Here is a 14,313-nt window from a genome sequence, read left to right as displayed (position 1 = left end):
CTTTGTCTGAGTGTTAGGTTCAAGAAAGTGGGGTCCCCCCAAGACCATGTCCACAGTGTCACATTGTTTACCATTTTTACCATTGCTATCAGCGGCATTTCCTATTTCCTCTGCAGTCAGGAGCCCTGTCAAATGTTCTTTGTTTGTGGATGACTTTGCAATCTTCTACTCTTCCTCTTATCTTATAAGGAGGACAAGTTAGCTACAGCTAACCATTAGGATGTTTGAAACCTGGCTCAGGACAAGTGGTTTTTCGGTTCTCACCTGAGAAGACTACATGTATCAATTTTGACCATGCTCATCGAAGTTTTAACCAACTAATGCTCACAATGGGGGGGCCATTTTTTGTTTTCAAGTAGCAGTGCACTTTTTGGGTTTATTATTTGACTTGAAAGTGACTTGGCTTCCACATTTGAAAGACCTACAAACAAAGGGCTTCCAGTCATTTAATATTTTGAAATGCCTTAGCGAAAAACACGGGGAGCTGACAGATGCTGGCTGCTGCAGTTTTATAGGGCATTTGTTCAGTCATGTTTACATTATGGCAGTGTGGTCTACGGATCAGCCTGTCCTTCCTACCTCAAGATGTCCACCAAGAGGGCATTCGGATATCGACTGGAACCTTTCAGATCAGCCGAGTTTAGAGTCTGTATGCAGTAGCTGGATTCAGCAATGTGTCCTTTTGGCTTGACAGGTGCTGAAAATCTCAGCATCACCTCAGTCATTGACATTTAGTTTAGTGGCCCAACCCACCTTTGAACGGCTGTTCAGGAATCAACCCCATGCGACCGAGCCATTTGGGATATGTGATACATTCTGTCTCAAGGGTCTGGCTGTATCAAGTATCAAAATACACAGCGAGGTATGGAATGCATTCCTGTCTTGGCGTCTTCAGAGGCCAAAGTGATTTTAAGTTTGACACAATACCAGAAAACTTGTACCCCAGATTATGTTTTTACACCTTTGTTTTCGTCCATTTTAAGTACAAACCAGAGTTTTATTGTTGTTTGTACAGATGGATTCCAGCAAGAGAATGTCCTTGGTTGTTACAGCTGTTTTCCCTGATACTGTTTTTAAAGTGCATCTTCCAGAACAATTAACAAATTACGATGTTGAATTACGTGGCAATATGACGGCACTGGAGAGGGTTCACAGATGACAGTGTACAAGGGTTCTTGTCTGTTCAGGCTCTCTTAGTGCACTGCAAGCACTTCACCAACTGTATCCAGTAGACCAGCTGATTCAGCTCATCCATGACTCCTTACAGCAACTCAAACATCGTTTTGCTGGGTACCTGGCCACATCGGGATACAGGGCAACGACATGGCCGACAAAGCCGCCAAGGAAGCATGTCAGGATGGTGCTGTCCATCAATGTCCCAACCCGTTGCACATCATCATCTCATTTTTTGACAGACTCATCATGTGTCAGTGGCAGTGGGAGACTGAATGGTTGCAGGTGACAAACTCAAATTGACCACCGCTGAAAGGATGTTCTGCTTACCAGGAGGTTCTGCTTACCAGAATGCGCGTTGGACATAGCCCTTTAATAGGTGGCTTCTCCTCCTCTGGCAGGATGATCCACTACTCTGTGATGTTTGCAGTGTGCCACTTTCAGTTCAGCATATTGTGGCAACTTGTGTTCTATGGACTGATATTAGGGCAGCACTCAGTCTTGATGGAGATTTGCCCACCATCCTCACAGATACTGATTCCAGTGTTACAAGAGTGGTGAAATTTTGTCAACTGTCCGGCCTCGTCCCTCAGTTGGTGGGGGAGGGAAGCAGAATTTAATTCATCCCAAACTGATCCTCATGTGGGGACAGCATTTGTCCCCACCCATGTCATTCATGTGCTGACTTTTTGTCAGGGCACTGATGACCATGATGTTGAGTGCCTCTCACTGAGCCATCATCATCATCATCAAATTGGTCATGAAATATTGAAGGTTGTATGAAGGTTACAGATAAATATTCCACACAATCTCTTGATGAGTGCTAAACAAAATGAAATTACCTGTTACTGGACGACACACTTAGGTTGTGGCTCTGATGTATTTGATGAACCGTATATGAGTCAGAAACACATTAATGAATTTGGCATAGCGTCCAAGGCAGCAGGGCATGGAGCAGTGTACTGCCCATATATAAAGTAGATTCACTCCAGACTGGAGCGTGATATAGCTCTCTTTCCACCATTAAAAACAATTTTGGTATGTTGGTTACATTTCTTACTCAGCAACATACATCCTAAAGTGCCTCAAACCTAATGGCTACATTTTTCTCTGCTAATTCTCAGAACTGAATACAGAAGGTTTCTTAATTTTGAAGCAAGATTATGTGTCAGTATCCTTAATGCCGTTTTGCTGCAGAATTCTAAGCATTATATTAAGGTATGGAAAATTTTCTTGAGAGAAGAAAGCTCCTACACACAAATCAGCACAAATTTAGAAAGAATCACTTGTGTGGAACTCGGCTTGTTGTTTTCTTGCACAATATCCTCCAAACTGTCAATGAAAAGCAACAGACAAATTCCATATTCCAAGATTTCTGGAAAGTATGTAACACAGTGCCACAGTGCATACTTACGATGTAGATTCTCAGAGTGGCTCGATATTTAGGTAATTAAACTCAGTATGGTGTCCTGGATGACAAGTGTTCATAAGAGATAAGGGTATTGTCAGAAGTGTCACAGTAAAGTGTGGTAGGACTGCTCCTGTTCTCTATATACATAAACAATCTATCAGAATGAATGAGAAGTAATCTGCTGACAACTCTGTAGTGAGGACACCTACACCTGTGGACAAGAGAGGCTGTGCCCCTCCCCCCTAACCCCATCTCTCAGAAAAAGGAAAAAATATGGTGTACTTCTTTCAAGAAAATGATTTAAAAGTCGATATCATGTAGATTCTTAATGGCTTTGGGATTGGAATTTTTACGTCCACTGAAAAGTTGTCATTCATCTTCCAAAATATTAGAAATACTGAGTATCCCTGAGTCTACCCCCCACTCCCCTGCAAACTTTTGTATTGTGCCCCTGCTCTGTAGTGTTCAGGAAATGTCATTGTTGAGTGACTGTAGAACTACACAGGTTGACGTGGACAGAACTTCTATTTTATATGAGTGGTGGCTTGATAGAAATGTAGAAAAATTTAAGATAATGCAGATGAGGAAAAAAATCCATAATGTTTGAATACAACATTGGTGATATGCTGGTTGACACAGTCTCATAAATAAATATCTAGGCTTAATGTTGCTGAATGACATGAAATGGATCAAGTATGCAATGTTGGTTTTAGGGAATGTGAGTGGTTAACTTCAGTATATTGGGAGAATTCTAGGAAAATGTAGTCCATGTATAGAGAGATCTTGTAAAGAACACTTGTGCAACCCATTCTTGTGTTGCTCAATGTTTGGCATCCCCACCAGGATAAATTAAACGAAGACATCTAAGCAGTTCGGAGATATATTGCGAGGTTTGTTACCAGCAGCTTCAATCAGTATGCAAGTATTACAGAAATGTTCTGTTAATGCCTGTGAGGAAGATGATGTTCTTTTTGTGAAATATTGTTGACAAAATTTGAGAACTGACATTTGTGACAGACTGCAGAATGAGTCTACTGCTACCATTGTACGTGTCTCGTAATGGCTGTGAACACAGTTAAGAGAAATCCTGGCTCACATGGAAGCATATAACAGTTGTTTTTCTCTTGCTCTAATTATGAATGGGGTAGGAAGGGGAATGACTATGTAGTCAAGTCAGTGTAAGAACAACCCAGTCACAGTGGGCTAATCATGGCAGCTTCAAGCCCTTACCTCAACCAATTGTGTAATGCGATTTAGTGACCATCTCTTCAGCAATGCCTCAGTGCTGTTGGAGTTTTATTTAGGTAACTGTTATTTCCAGTCAATGTCTCGGCACCTATGAGTACTGTTTGAAAGGTTTGTGTGTGTGTGTGTGTGTGTGTGTGTGTGTGTGTGTGTGTGTGTGTGTGTTCCCTGGATTCTGTAGTGAGTTTCTTGACATTTATTGTGATAATGGTTTCTTTTAGCACACGGAAGTTTGGGGAAAGTGTTGTGCTGAAAGGCCAAGCACGCAAAATTATATTCAGATTATGTGATTATTTTGAAAGGGACAATGACAGTCCTTTGATACCAGTCAGCACATCATGATCGACACAGGGGCAGAAGTTTTGAATATCTCTACTGAGACAGTCAAAAGAGTGACAGACGAGGCGGAGAGTGCAAATTCAACTGGAAGCTCTGTTCTTGTGATGTTCGGAAAGACAAGGAAGAAATTGTCATGTGACACATATTGACAACCTTGACAAAAATGCAGTTAGACAGCATATACATTGAGGTGATAACAAGTCATGGAATATCTCCTAATATTGTGTCAGACCACCTCCTGTCCAGCGTAGTGCAGCAACTAGAAGTGACATGTACTCAATAAGCTGTTGGAAATCCTGTGCAGAAATTTTGAGCCATGCTGCATCTATAGCCATCCATAACTGTGGAAGCGTTGTCAGTGCAGAATGGTGCAGGTGGATGAACTGAGCTCTTGATTACGTCCCATAAATGTTTTATAGGATTTATGTCGGATGATCTTGGTGGCCAGATAATTCAATCAAATTGTCCAGAATGTTCTTCAAACCAGTTGTAAACATTTGTGGTTTATTGACATGGCACATTGTCATCCATAAAAATTCCTCTGTTGTTTGGGAACATGAAGTCCATGAATGGCTACAGAGGTCTCCAAGTAACCAAACATAACCATTTCCAGTCAGTGATTGGTTCATTTTGACCAGAGGACTCAGTCCATTCCGTGTAAACACAGCCCAAACACAGTTTTGGTGCCATCACCAGTTTGCACAGTGCATTGTTGACAACTCAGGTTCATTGCTTCGTGGGGTTTCCGCCACACACAAACCCTACCATTAGCTCTTACCAACTGAAATTAGGATTCATCTGATCAGGCCACCGTTTTCCAGTCAATATGGTCATGGGACCAGGAGAGGCATTGCAGGCAATGTTATGTTGTTAGCAAAGGACTCACATTGGTCGATAGTTCTGAACTAAAGGAGTAAAGTACTCCAGGAGCAAATTTTTCATTTACTTCCGAAGTAAATTTATTTGCTACATTAAGGCCGAGAGTACCATTTAAGAGTACACTATTACGTTAGTAATTTAAGGAGGAAATAAGGCCAGAATTGACTTATCAGATTGTAGCATGGGATCTTATTAATATCCATCGTACTACTGCTGGAAGAGCTTTTAACAATTTGATAAACAGTTTAATTGCCTTAAAGCCACTGTATGTGTCCATGCCACAAATCCAAGAAAATATATCAAAGAACAAAAGGGAATTCTAACAAACTGGTAAATTCCCAGATGTCATGGGGCCATAAATTGTGTACATATACCCATACTTTGTCCTTCTGGAGCACAAGCAGAACTATACAGAAATTGCAAGAATTTTTTTCTATCAATACACAAATCATCTGTGATGCCAATATGAAGATTTTAAATATGGTAAGCCATTGGCCAGGTTCAATGCGTGATGCACACATTTGGGACAATAGTAGAGTTGCTGCAGAATTTGAAAATGGACAGTATGATGGGTTGCTTGTTGAAGATAGTGGATGTGCTCTCTCCAAACTTCTTATGACGCCTTGTGTTCTGAGCCCTCACAGGAGCCAAACGGCAATACAGTAGAGCCCATATTGTTTCCAGATGTGTAATAGAGCGTGCGTTAGGTATTTGGAAGGAGTGTTTCCAAATTCTCACCAGAACGATGTGATTTAAACCAAACAAGTGTGGGAATGTTATTGTGGCTGCAGCAGTTCTGTACAACTGTGGAATAGGAGTTAGAGATGTGTTTCACCCAGATGCTGTGGAGGTGAATGACATTGAACAATATGCATTTCAGCCAGAAGCAGATGCTGCAGGCCAAGTTGTCAGAAGGTCTATTATACTTAATTACTTTAAATAAAATTTTACCTAGTTTTCTAGTAAAATTATAAGTTAATGTAAAGACTTTCCATTCTTAAATGAATAAATAAGCCACCAGTTTGTCACCAGTGCATTGAAAAGTGACTCATTTTATTTATGTGTAATTTAATAGTTACGTTCTTTTTGCTTTCTTCCCCTTTGTTTGTTAGCAGATTAACATTCTCATTTTATTTCTTAATTGAGTATACAAAGTCATACATCGTTTTTGTTATTTCTAAGAAAAATTACTTCTTTTATAATATTGCAAATCCAGATAAATATTAGAATGTGGTGTTAACAAAAATTAGTGCTGACCCCCTTGTCGTTGGTGGGCAGGCTTGCGTGCCTCAGTGATACAGATAGCCGTACCATAGGTGCAACCACAATGGAGGGGTATCTGTTGAGAGGCCAGACAAATGTGTGATTCCTGAAGAGGGGCAGCAGCCTTTTGAGTAGTTGCAGGGGCAACAGTCTGGATGATTGACTGATCTGGCTTTGTAACAATAACCAAAACAGCTAACTGTGCTGGTACTGCGATTGGCTGAAAGCAAGGGGAAACTACATGCGTAATTTTTCCCAAGGGCATGCAGCTTTACTGTATGGTTAAATGATGATGGCGTCCTCTTGGGTAAAACATTCCGGAGGTAAAATAGTCCCCCATTCGGATCTCCGGGCGGGGACTACTCAGGAAGACGTTGTTATCGGGAGAAAGAAAATTGGCGTTCTACGGATCGAAGTGCGGAATGTCAGATCCCTTAATCGGGCAGGTAGGTTAGAAAATTTAAAAATGAAAATGGATAGCTTAAAGTTAGATATAGTGGGAATTAGTGAAGTTCGATGGCAGGAGGAACAAGACTTCTGGTCAGGTGAATACAGGGTTATAAATACAAAATCAAATGGGGGTAATGCAGGAGTAGGTTTAATAATGAATAGGAAAATAGGAATGTGGCTAAGCTACCACAATCAGCATAGTGAACGCATTATTGTGGCAAAGATAGATACAAAGCCCACCCTACCACAGTAGTACAAGTTTATATGCCAACTAGCTCCGCATATGACGAAGAGATTGATGAAATGTATGATGAAATAAAAGAAATTATTCAGACAGTGAAGGGTGACAAAAATTTAATAGTGATGGGTGACTGGAATTCGGTAGTAGGAAAACGGAGAGAAGGAAACATAGTAGGTAAATATGGATTGGGGGGAAAAAATGAAAGAGGAAGCTGCCTGGTAGCATTTTGCACAGAGCATAACTTAATCACAACTAACACTTGGTTCAAGAATCATGAAAAAAGTTCGTATACATGGAAGAATCCTGGAGATACTAGAAGATATCAGATAGATTATATAATGGTTAGACAGAGATTCAGGAACCAGGTTTTAATTTGTAAGACATTTCCAGGGGCAGATGTGGACTCTGACCACAATCTATTGGTTATGAACTGTAGATTAAAACTGAAGAAACTGCAAAACGATGGGAATTTGAGGAGATGGGACCTGGATAAACTGAAAGAACCAGAGGTTGTAAAGAGGTTCAGGGAGATCATTAGGGAGCGATTGACAAGAATGAGGGAAAGAAATACAGTAGAAGAAGAATGGGCAGCTTTGAGAGACGAAATAGTGAAGGTAGCAGAGGATAAAGAGGGTAAAAAGATAAGGGCTAATAGAAATTCTTGTGTAACAGATAAGATACTGAATTTAATTGATGAAAGGAGAGAATATTAAAATGCAGTTAATGAAGCAGGCAAAAAGGAATACAGACGTCTCAAAAATTAGATAGACAGGAAGTGCAAAATGGCTAGAGGACAAATGTAAGGGTGTAGAGGCACATATAAGTAAGGGTAAGATAGATACTGCCTACAGGAAAATTAAAGAGACCTTTGGAGAAAAGAGAACCACTTGTATGAATATCTGGAGCTCAGATAGAAACCCAATTCTAGGCAAAGAAGGGAAAACAGAAAGGTGGAAGGAGTATATAGAAGGTCTATACAAAGGCGATGTTCTTGAGGACAATATAGAAATGGAAGAGAATGTAGATGAATGAAATAGGAGATATGATACTGCGTGAAGAGTTTGTCAGAGCACCGAAAGACCTAAGTCGAAACAAGGCCCTGGGAGTAGACAACATTCCATTAGAACAACTGACAGCCTTGGGAAAGCAAGACCTAACAAAACTCTACCATCTAGTGAGCAAGATGTATGAGACAGCCGAAATACCCTCAGACTTCAAAAATAATATAATAATTCCAATCCCAAAGAAAACAGGTGTTGACAGATGTGAAAATTACCGAACTATCAGTTTAGTAAGCCATGACTGCAAAATACTAACATGAATTCTTTACAGACGAATGGAAAAACTGATAGAAGCCGACCTCGGGGAAGATCAGTTTGGATTCCATAGAAATGTTGGAACACGTGAGGCAATATTGACTCTACGACTTATCTTAGAAAATAGATTAAGAAAAGGCAAACCTACGTTTCTAGAATTTGCAGACTTAGAGAAAGCTTTGGACAATGTTGACTTGAATACTCTCTTTCAAATTCTGAAGGTGGCAGGGGTAAAATACAGGGAGCGAAAGGCTATTTACAATTTGTACAGAAACCAGATGGCAGTTACAAGAGTTGAGGGGGACAAAAGGGAAGCAGGGGTTGGGAAGGGAGTGAGACAGGGTTGTAGCCTATCCCCGATGTTATTCAATCTGTATATTGAGCAAGCAATAAAGTAAACAAAAGGAAAAATTCGGAGTTGGAATTAAAATCCATGGGGAAGAAATACTTTGAGGTTTCCCGATGACATTGTAGTTCTCTCATAGACAGCAAAGGACCTGGAAGAGCAGCTGAATGGAATGGACAGTGTCTTGAAAGGAGGATATAAGATGAACATCAACAAAAGCAAAACGAGAATAATGGACCGTAGTCGAATTAAATTGGGTGATGCTGCGGGAATTAGATTAGAAATGAGACGCTTAAAGTAGTAAATGAGTTTTGCTATTTTGGGAGCAGAATAACTGATAATGGTTGAAGTAGAGAGGATATAAACTGTAGACTGGCAACGGCAAGGAAAGCATTTCTGAAGAAGAGAAATTTGTTAACATAGAGTATAGATTTAAGTGTCAGGAAGTCGTTTTTGAAAGCATTTGTATGGAGTGTAGCCATGTATGGAAGTGAAACATGGACGTTAAATAGTTTAGACAAGAAGAGAATATAAGCTTTTGAAATGTGGTGCTACAGAAGAATGCTGAAGATTAGATGGGTAGATCACTTAACTAATGAGGAGGTATTGAATAGGATTGGGGAGAAGAGAAATTTGTGGCACAACTTGACTAGAAGAAGGGATCGGTTGATAGGGCATATTCTGAGGCATCAAGGCATCACCAATTTAGTACTGGAGGGCAGCGTGGAGGGTAAAAATCGTAGAGGGAGACCAAGAGATGAATACACTAAACCGATTCAGAAGGATTTAGGCTGCAGTAGGTACTGGGAGATGAAGAACCTTGCACAGGATAGAGTAGCATGAAAAGCTGCATCAAACCAGTCTCTGGACTGAAGACCACAACAACAACAGTACTGACACTGAAATGATAAACACAAATATTATGCCATACAAGAAACAAGCACATATTAACCATTTGAAAAAATACCAAGGAAATAAAAGATATTTTATAAATACGAATATTTTCTTATTCATTCACAAAAACTAAATTTCTCGAGCACACTGGCTGAAGAACCGGAACCCGAAGTTTGCTCTATTATGTTCTTGAACTTATTCATAATTTCCATTTTAAGGTTATGCTCTCCTTTCATGATTTCTCTTTGTCTTTCTATTAACAACGTTTTTGCATTGTATTCCTCTCATATTAAATGTATTTTTAAGGAATGAAGCTTGTCTGCTTTTTTCAACAACTCTTGGTTCTTCACTACAACCACATGTTCTCTCCGTCTTTTGTTGGGCACATCTTCTGATAAGCTCCGACCAGAGAAGCAGGAGGTTCATGACTAAGGGATAAAGTTCCATCTTCAGCAGTTTCGTTGCTATCTTCAGAGCAGTTATCATCATCAAAGTTGTTTGAAAGTATCACATTATCTTCAGAAGTGTCATTGTTGTTAACTCACAAAAAGTTGTGAGTGCTATCGACATAGTATTTCACATTGCTCCCGAATTTGTATATTTCCAGAAGGTTTTCTAAACTGTACCCCACAAGTGGCTTGTAATTAAATTGCACGTTTATGGCATATTGTCACAGTTATGCAACTGGGTTTTGTATCTCTTGTCAGAGGGGTCACAGTACTGTAGTTGTTGATGGAAAGTCATCGAGTAAAACAGAAGTGATTTCTGTCGTTCCCCACGGCAATGTTATAAGCCTTCTGTTGTTCCTTGTCTATATAAATGATTTAGAAGACAGTCTGAGTAGACATCTTAGGTTATTTGCAGATTATGCTGTCGTTTATCATCTAGTAAAGTCATCAGATGATCAGCCAATTGCAAAGCGATCTAGATAAGATTTCTGTATGGTAAAAAAAATTGACAGTTGACCGTAATTAATGAAAAGTGTGGTGTCCTCTACATGAGTGCTAAAAGGAATCTGCTTAACTTTGGTTACACGATAAATCAGTCAAATCTAAATGGCATAAACTTGACTAAATATGTACGAATTACAATTGCAAGCAATTTAAATTGGATAAAACACACAGAAAATGATAGGAGGAATGTGAACTAAAGACTCTGTTTTATTGACAGAACACCTAGAAGATGCAACAGACTTACTAAAGAGACTGCCTACCCTACACTTGACTGTCCTCTTTTGGAGTATTGCACAATGTAGGATCCTTACCAGATAGGATTAACAGAGTACATCAAGAAAGTTGAAAGAAGGGTAGCAGGTTATATATTATTGAGAAATAGGGGGGAGGGTGTCACGGACATGATACAGGATTTGTGGTAGACATAATTAAAACAAAGGCATTTCACATTGCGGCGGGATCTTCTCTCGAAATTTCAGTCACCAACTTTCTCCTCCAAATGTGAAAACATTTTTTTGATGCCGACCTACATAGGGAGAAACGATCATCATAATAAAATAAGGGAAATCAGAGCTTGCACAGAAAGATGCAAGTGTTCGTTTTTTCTGTTCAGTGTTCCACAGTGGAATAATAGAGGATCATTGTAAAGGTGGTTCAATGAACCCTTTGACAGGCACATAAGTGTGATTCGCAGAGTAGGCCTCTAGATGTAGATCTAGATATATTAAATTTTCCTATGAGAGTGCTTTTTGTAGTGAGAACTTGTTCAATTTTTTACTGTAATTTTAATTTGATTGTAAACTGATCTCCTTAAAATTTGTTTGTGCTAATTTCCCAATGTCATTCGAGTGTTCCATTCTACTTGCAGTTTTTATTTTATTTTGTTCTTCCAACTTCCTTTTGTACTGCTCGACCTCAGAGACGTTTCCATTGATGTATACAGAAGTGTCATTCATTCCTCTGACCACCCATCCCATTTTCGTTTATCCCATTAATTCCTTAGACCAGAACCTAGCTTCTGAAGGTTTGAGATTCTTCAGATGCGCTCTTTGTTCCTGGATGTGGTGCTGCATTTTTTTGTTTTGGTAAGCAGTTACTGTTTACACTATGCAAGAGACAACATAACTAAACCCCATCTTAGTAAATTTATCATTTATCTATGTTAGATATTGAAGATGCTGATTCTGATCCTGAACGAGAGGAGTCTGATCCAAATGCTGGTAGATTTGTTCGTTACCAGTTTACACCCCAGTTCCTTAAGCTAAAGACTGTGGGAGCAACGTAAGTATTCATGACTTAACAAAAATGAAATGTAACTTATTTATTAACAGTATTAATAAGTATTTTTTTTCTTTTCTCCCCCTCAAGAGTTGAGTTTACTGTTGGAAATAAACCAGTCAGTAAATTCCGGATGATTGAAAGACATTTCTTCAGAGATAAACTGTTAAAGAGTTTTGATTTTGAATTTGGTTTCTGCATACCTAACAGCAAGAATACATGTGAACACATTTATGAATTTCCAACGTTGCCACCAGAGCTAGGTATGTATTACTTTATATTTAAACTTTTGTATTTGTGGGGAGCCACAGCCTCCAGATGCTTAATAAATGTAAACATGATCCATAGTAGGCTGTAATGCAATGTTTATTTAATGGTGTGATTAGATAATTTTGACTAAGCATCATTGTCATTTGAAAATGAAAATGACACAAAAAAACAGATGTTACGAATGTGCTTGATAATGACACTTAGTCGAAATTAGCTAATTGCACAATTAAATAAACATCATATTACAGCCCACCGTGGACCATGTTTACTTTTATTAACCTTATATTTACATAGAGTAAAACAGATTGGATTCCTTAGTTGCTGTACCTTACCACATTTTTTTTTTTTTTTTTCCGCCTCTAGTTCCATATGAGCAAATTGAGGAGCAAATCTCCAAGGTCACGGAACATGTCAGTACATGAAATTACAACATAAAAGAAATAACAGATAAAATGTTTATGAAACGCCTCAAAAAAAATATCAATCCATAATTTATGTAAATGCAATCAACAATATAACACAGGAATCGCTTAATTTTTCGAGGAACTCCCCAACAGGTTAGAGGGAGTGACCCATGAGGAAACTCTTCAGTTTCGATTTGAAAGTGCATGGATTAGTGCTAAGATTTTTGAATTCATGTAGTAGCTTATTGAAAATGGATGCAGCATTATACTGCACCCTTACTGCACGAGAGTCAAGGAAGTGCGATCCAAATGCAGATCGGATTTCTACCTAGTATTAACTGAGTGAAAGCTGCTAATTCTTGGGAGTAAGCTGATATTGTTAACAAGAAACGACAGGAAAGAATATATACGAGGGCCGTTCAGAAAGTAACCTCCGGTTGATTTAAAAAAATACACCAAGTTAAATAAAAATATTTTAATATATACATCTTACAACTACATCTTCGCACTATTTTTCTACATAGTCTCCATAGCGATTGAGGCACTTATCGTATCTCTTCACAAGCTTTGAAATTCCTTCTGCATAAAAATCACCCGCTTGTGCCTGGAGCCAGCCTGTGACCGCATCTTTGAGCTCTTCGTCGTCATCAAACCGCTGTGACCCGAGCCATTTCTTCAAATGCATGAAGAGGTGATAATCACTTGGCGCCAGGTCTGGGCTGTAAGGTGGATGGTTGATAACGTCCCACTTGAAGGACTCAAGAAGGGCCGTTGTTCTGCGAGCAGAGTGAGGACGGGCGTTATCGTGCAAAAAAACGATACCGGAAGTCAGCATACCACGGCGTTTGTTCTGTATAGCCCGTCGTAACTTTTTTATTGTTTCACAGTACACGTCTTGATTAATGGTCGTACCACGTTCCATGAATTCAACCAACAACACCCCTTTGGCATCCCAAAAAACCGTTGCCATCAGTTTTCTGGCAGAAAAATCTTGCGAGGCTTTTCTTGGTTTGGTTGGCGAATTTGAATGTGCCCACATCTTTGATTGTTCCTTTGTCTCAGGGTTCACGTACTTAATCCAGGTTTCGTCACCGGTCACGATTCTGTTTAACAATGGTTCTCCTTCGTCCTCATAACGTGACAGAAAGTCTAATGCAGAGGCCATTCTTTGAGTTTTGTGGTGGTCGGTAAGAATTTTGGGCACCCATCGTGCACAGAACTTACGGTAACCCAATCTTGCTGTCACTATCTCGTACAAGAGTGTCTTAGAAATCTGTGGAAAACCAGTAGACAACTCCGACATTGAGAAACGTCGATTTTCACGAACTTTTGCATCAACTGTCTGATCGAGTTCGTCAGTCACCAATGATGGTCTACCACTCCTCTCTTCATCATGAACGTTTTCTCGTCCACTTTTAAATAAACGTACCCATTCACGGACAACTCCTTCACTCATAACTCTTGGTCTGTACACGGCACAAAGCTCACGATGAATAGCTGCTGCAGAATATCCTTTGGCTGTAAAAAACCTTATGACAGCACGCACTTCACATTTGGCGGGGTTTTCTATTGCAGCACACATTTCAAACTGCCACAAAAAGTAAACTAGCGCAGGTACGACGTTCACTCGACCACGGCTTGATGCCGACTGACCTGTTGAGTGCGTGAACGCACAGATGGCGTCGCTACTCCCCCCACAACCCGCACTGTGACCAATCGGAGGTTACTTTCTGAACCGCCCTCGTATATTGAGAGGTCACTGTCTGACTAGTGAACATAGGTCAACAACAGGTTCCCAAACTTACATCAGGTGTTACCCGAACTGTCATTTTCCAAGCCAAAAATATCCTT

At 39.7% G+C, this 14,313-nt stretch overlaps 1 protein-coding gene across 1 annotated transcript in view; it reads left to right on the top strand.

Moving 5' to 3' along the window:
* Nucleotides 1-14,313, top strand: part of LOC124545075 (protein unc-119 homolog B) — a 52,979-nt gene that overhangs the window by 21,748 nt on the left and 16,918 nt on the right. The window contains exons 4-5 of the mRNA XM_047123884.1: nt 11,677-11,791; nt 11,879-12,051. Of these exons, the coding sequence (XP_046979840.1) occupies nt 11,677-11,791; nt 11,879-12,051 (288 nt within the window). The remainder of the gene's footprint in view (nt 1-11,676; nt 11,792-11,878; nt 12,052-14,313) is intronic.

This window comes from Schistocerca americana, chromosome 8 (genome assembly GCF_021461395.2).
Source record: "Schistocerca americana isolate TAMUIC-IGC-003095 chromosome 8, iqSchAmer2.1, whole genome shotgun sequence".
Lineage (NCBI taxonomy): Eukaryota > Metazoa > Arthropoda > Insecta > Orthoptera > Acrididae > Schistocerca > Schistocerca americana.
The sequence above is the reverse complement of the archived record's forward strand: the minus strand, read 5'-3'. Positions and strand labels throughout refer to the sequence as shown.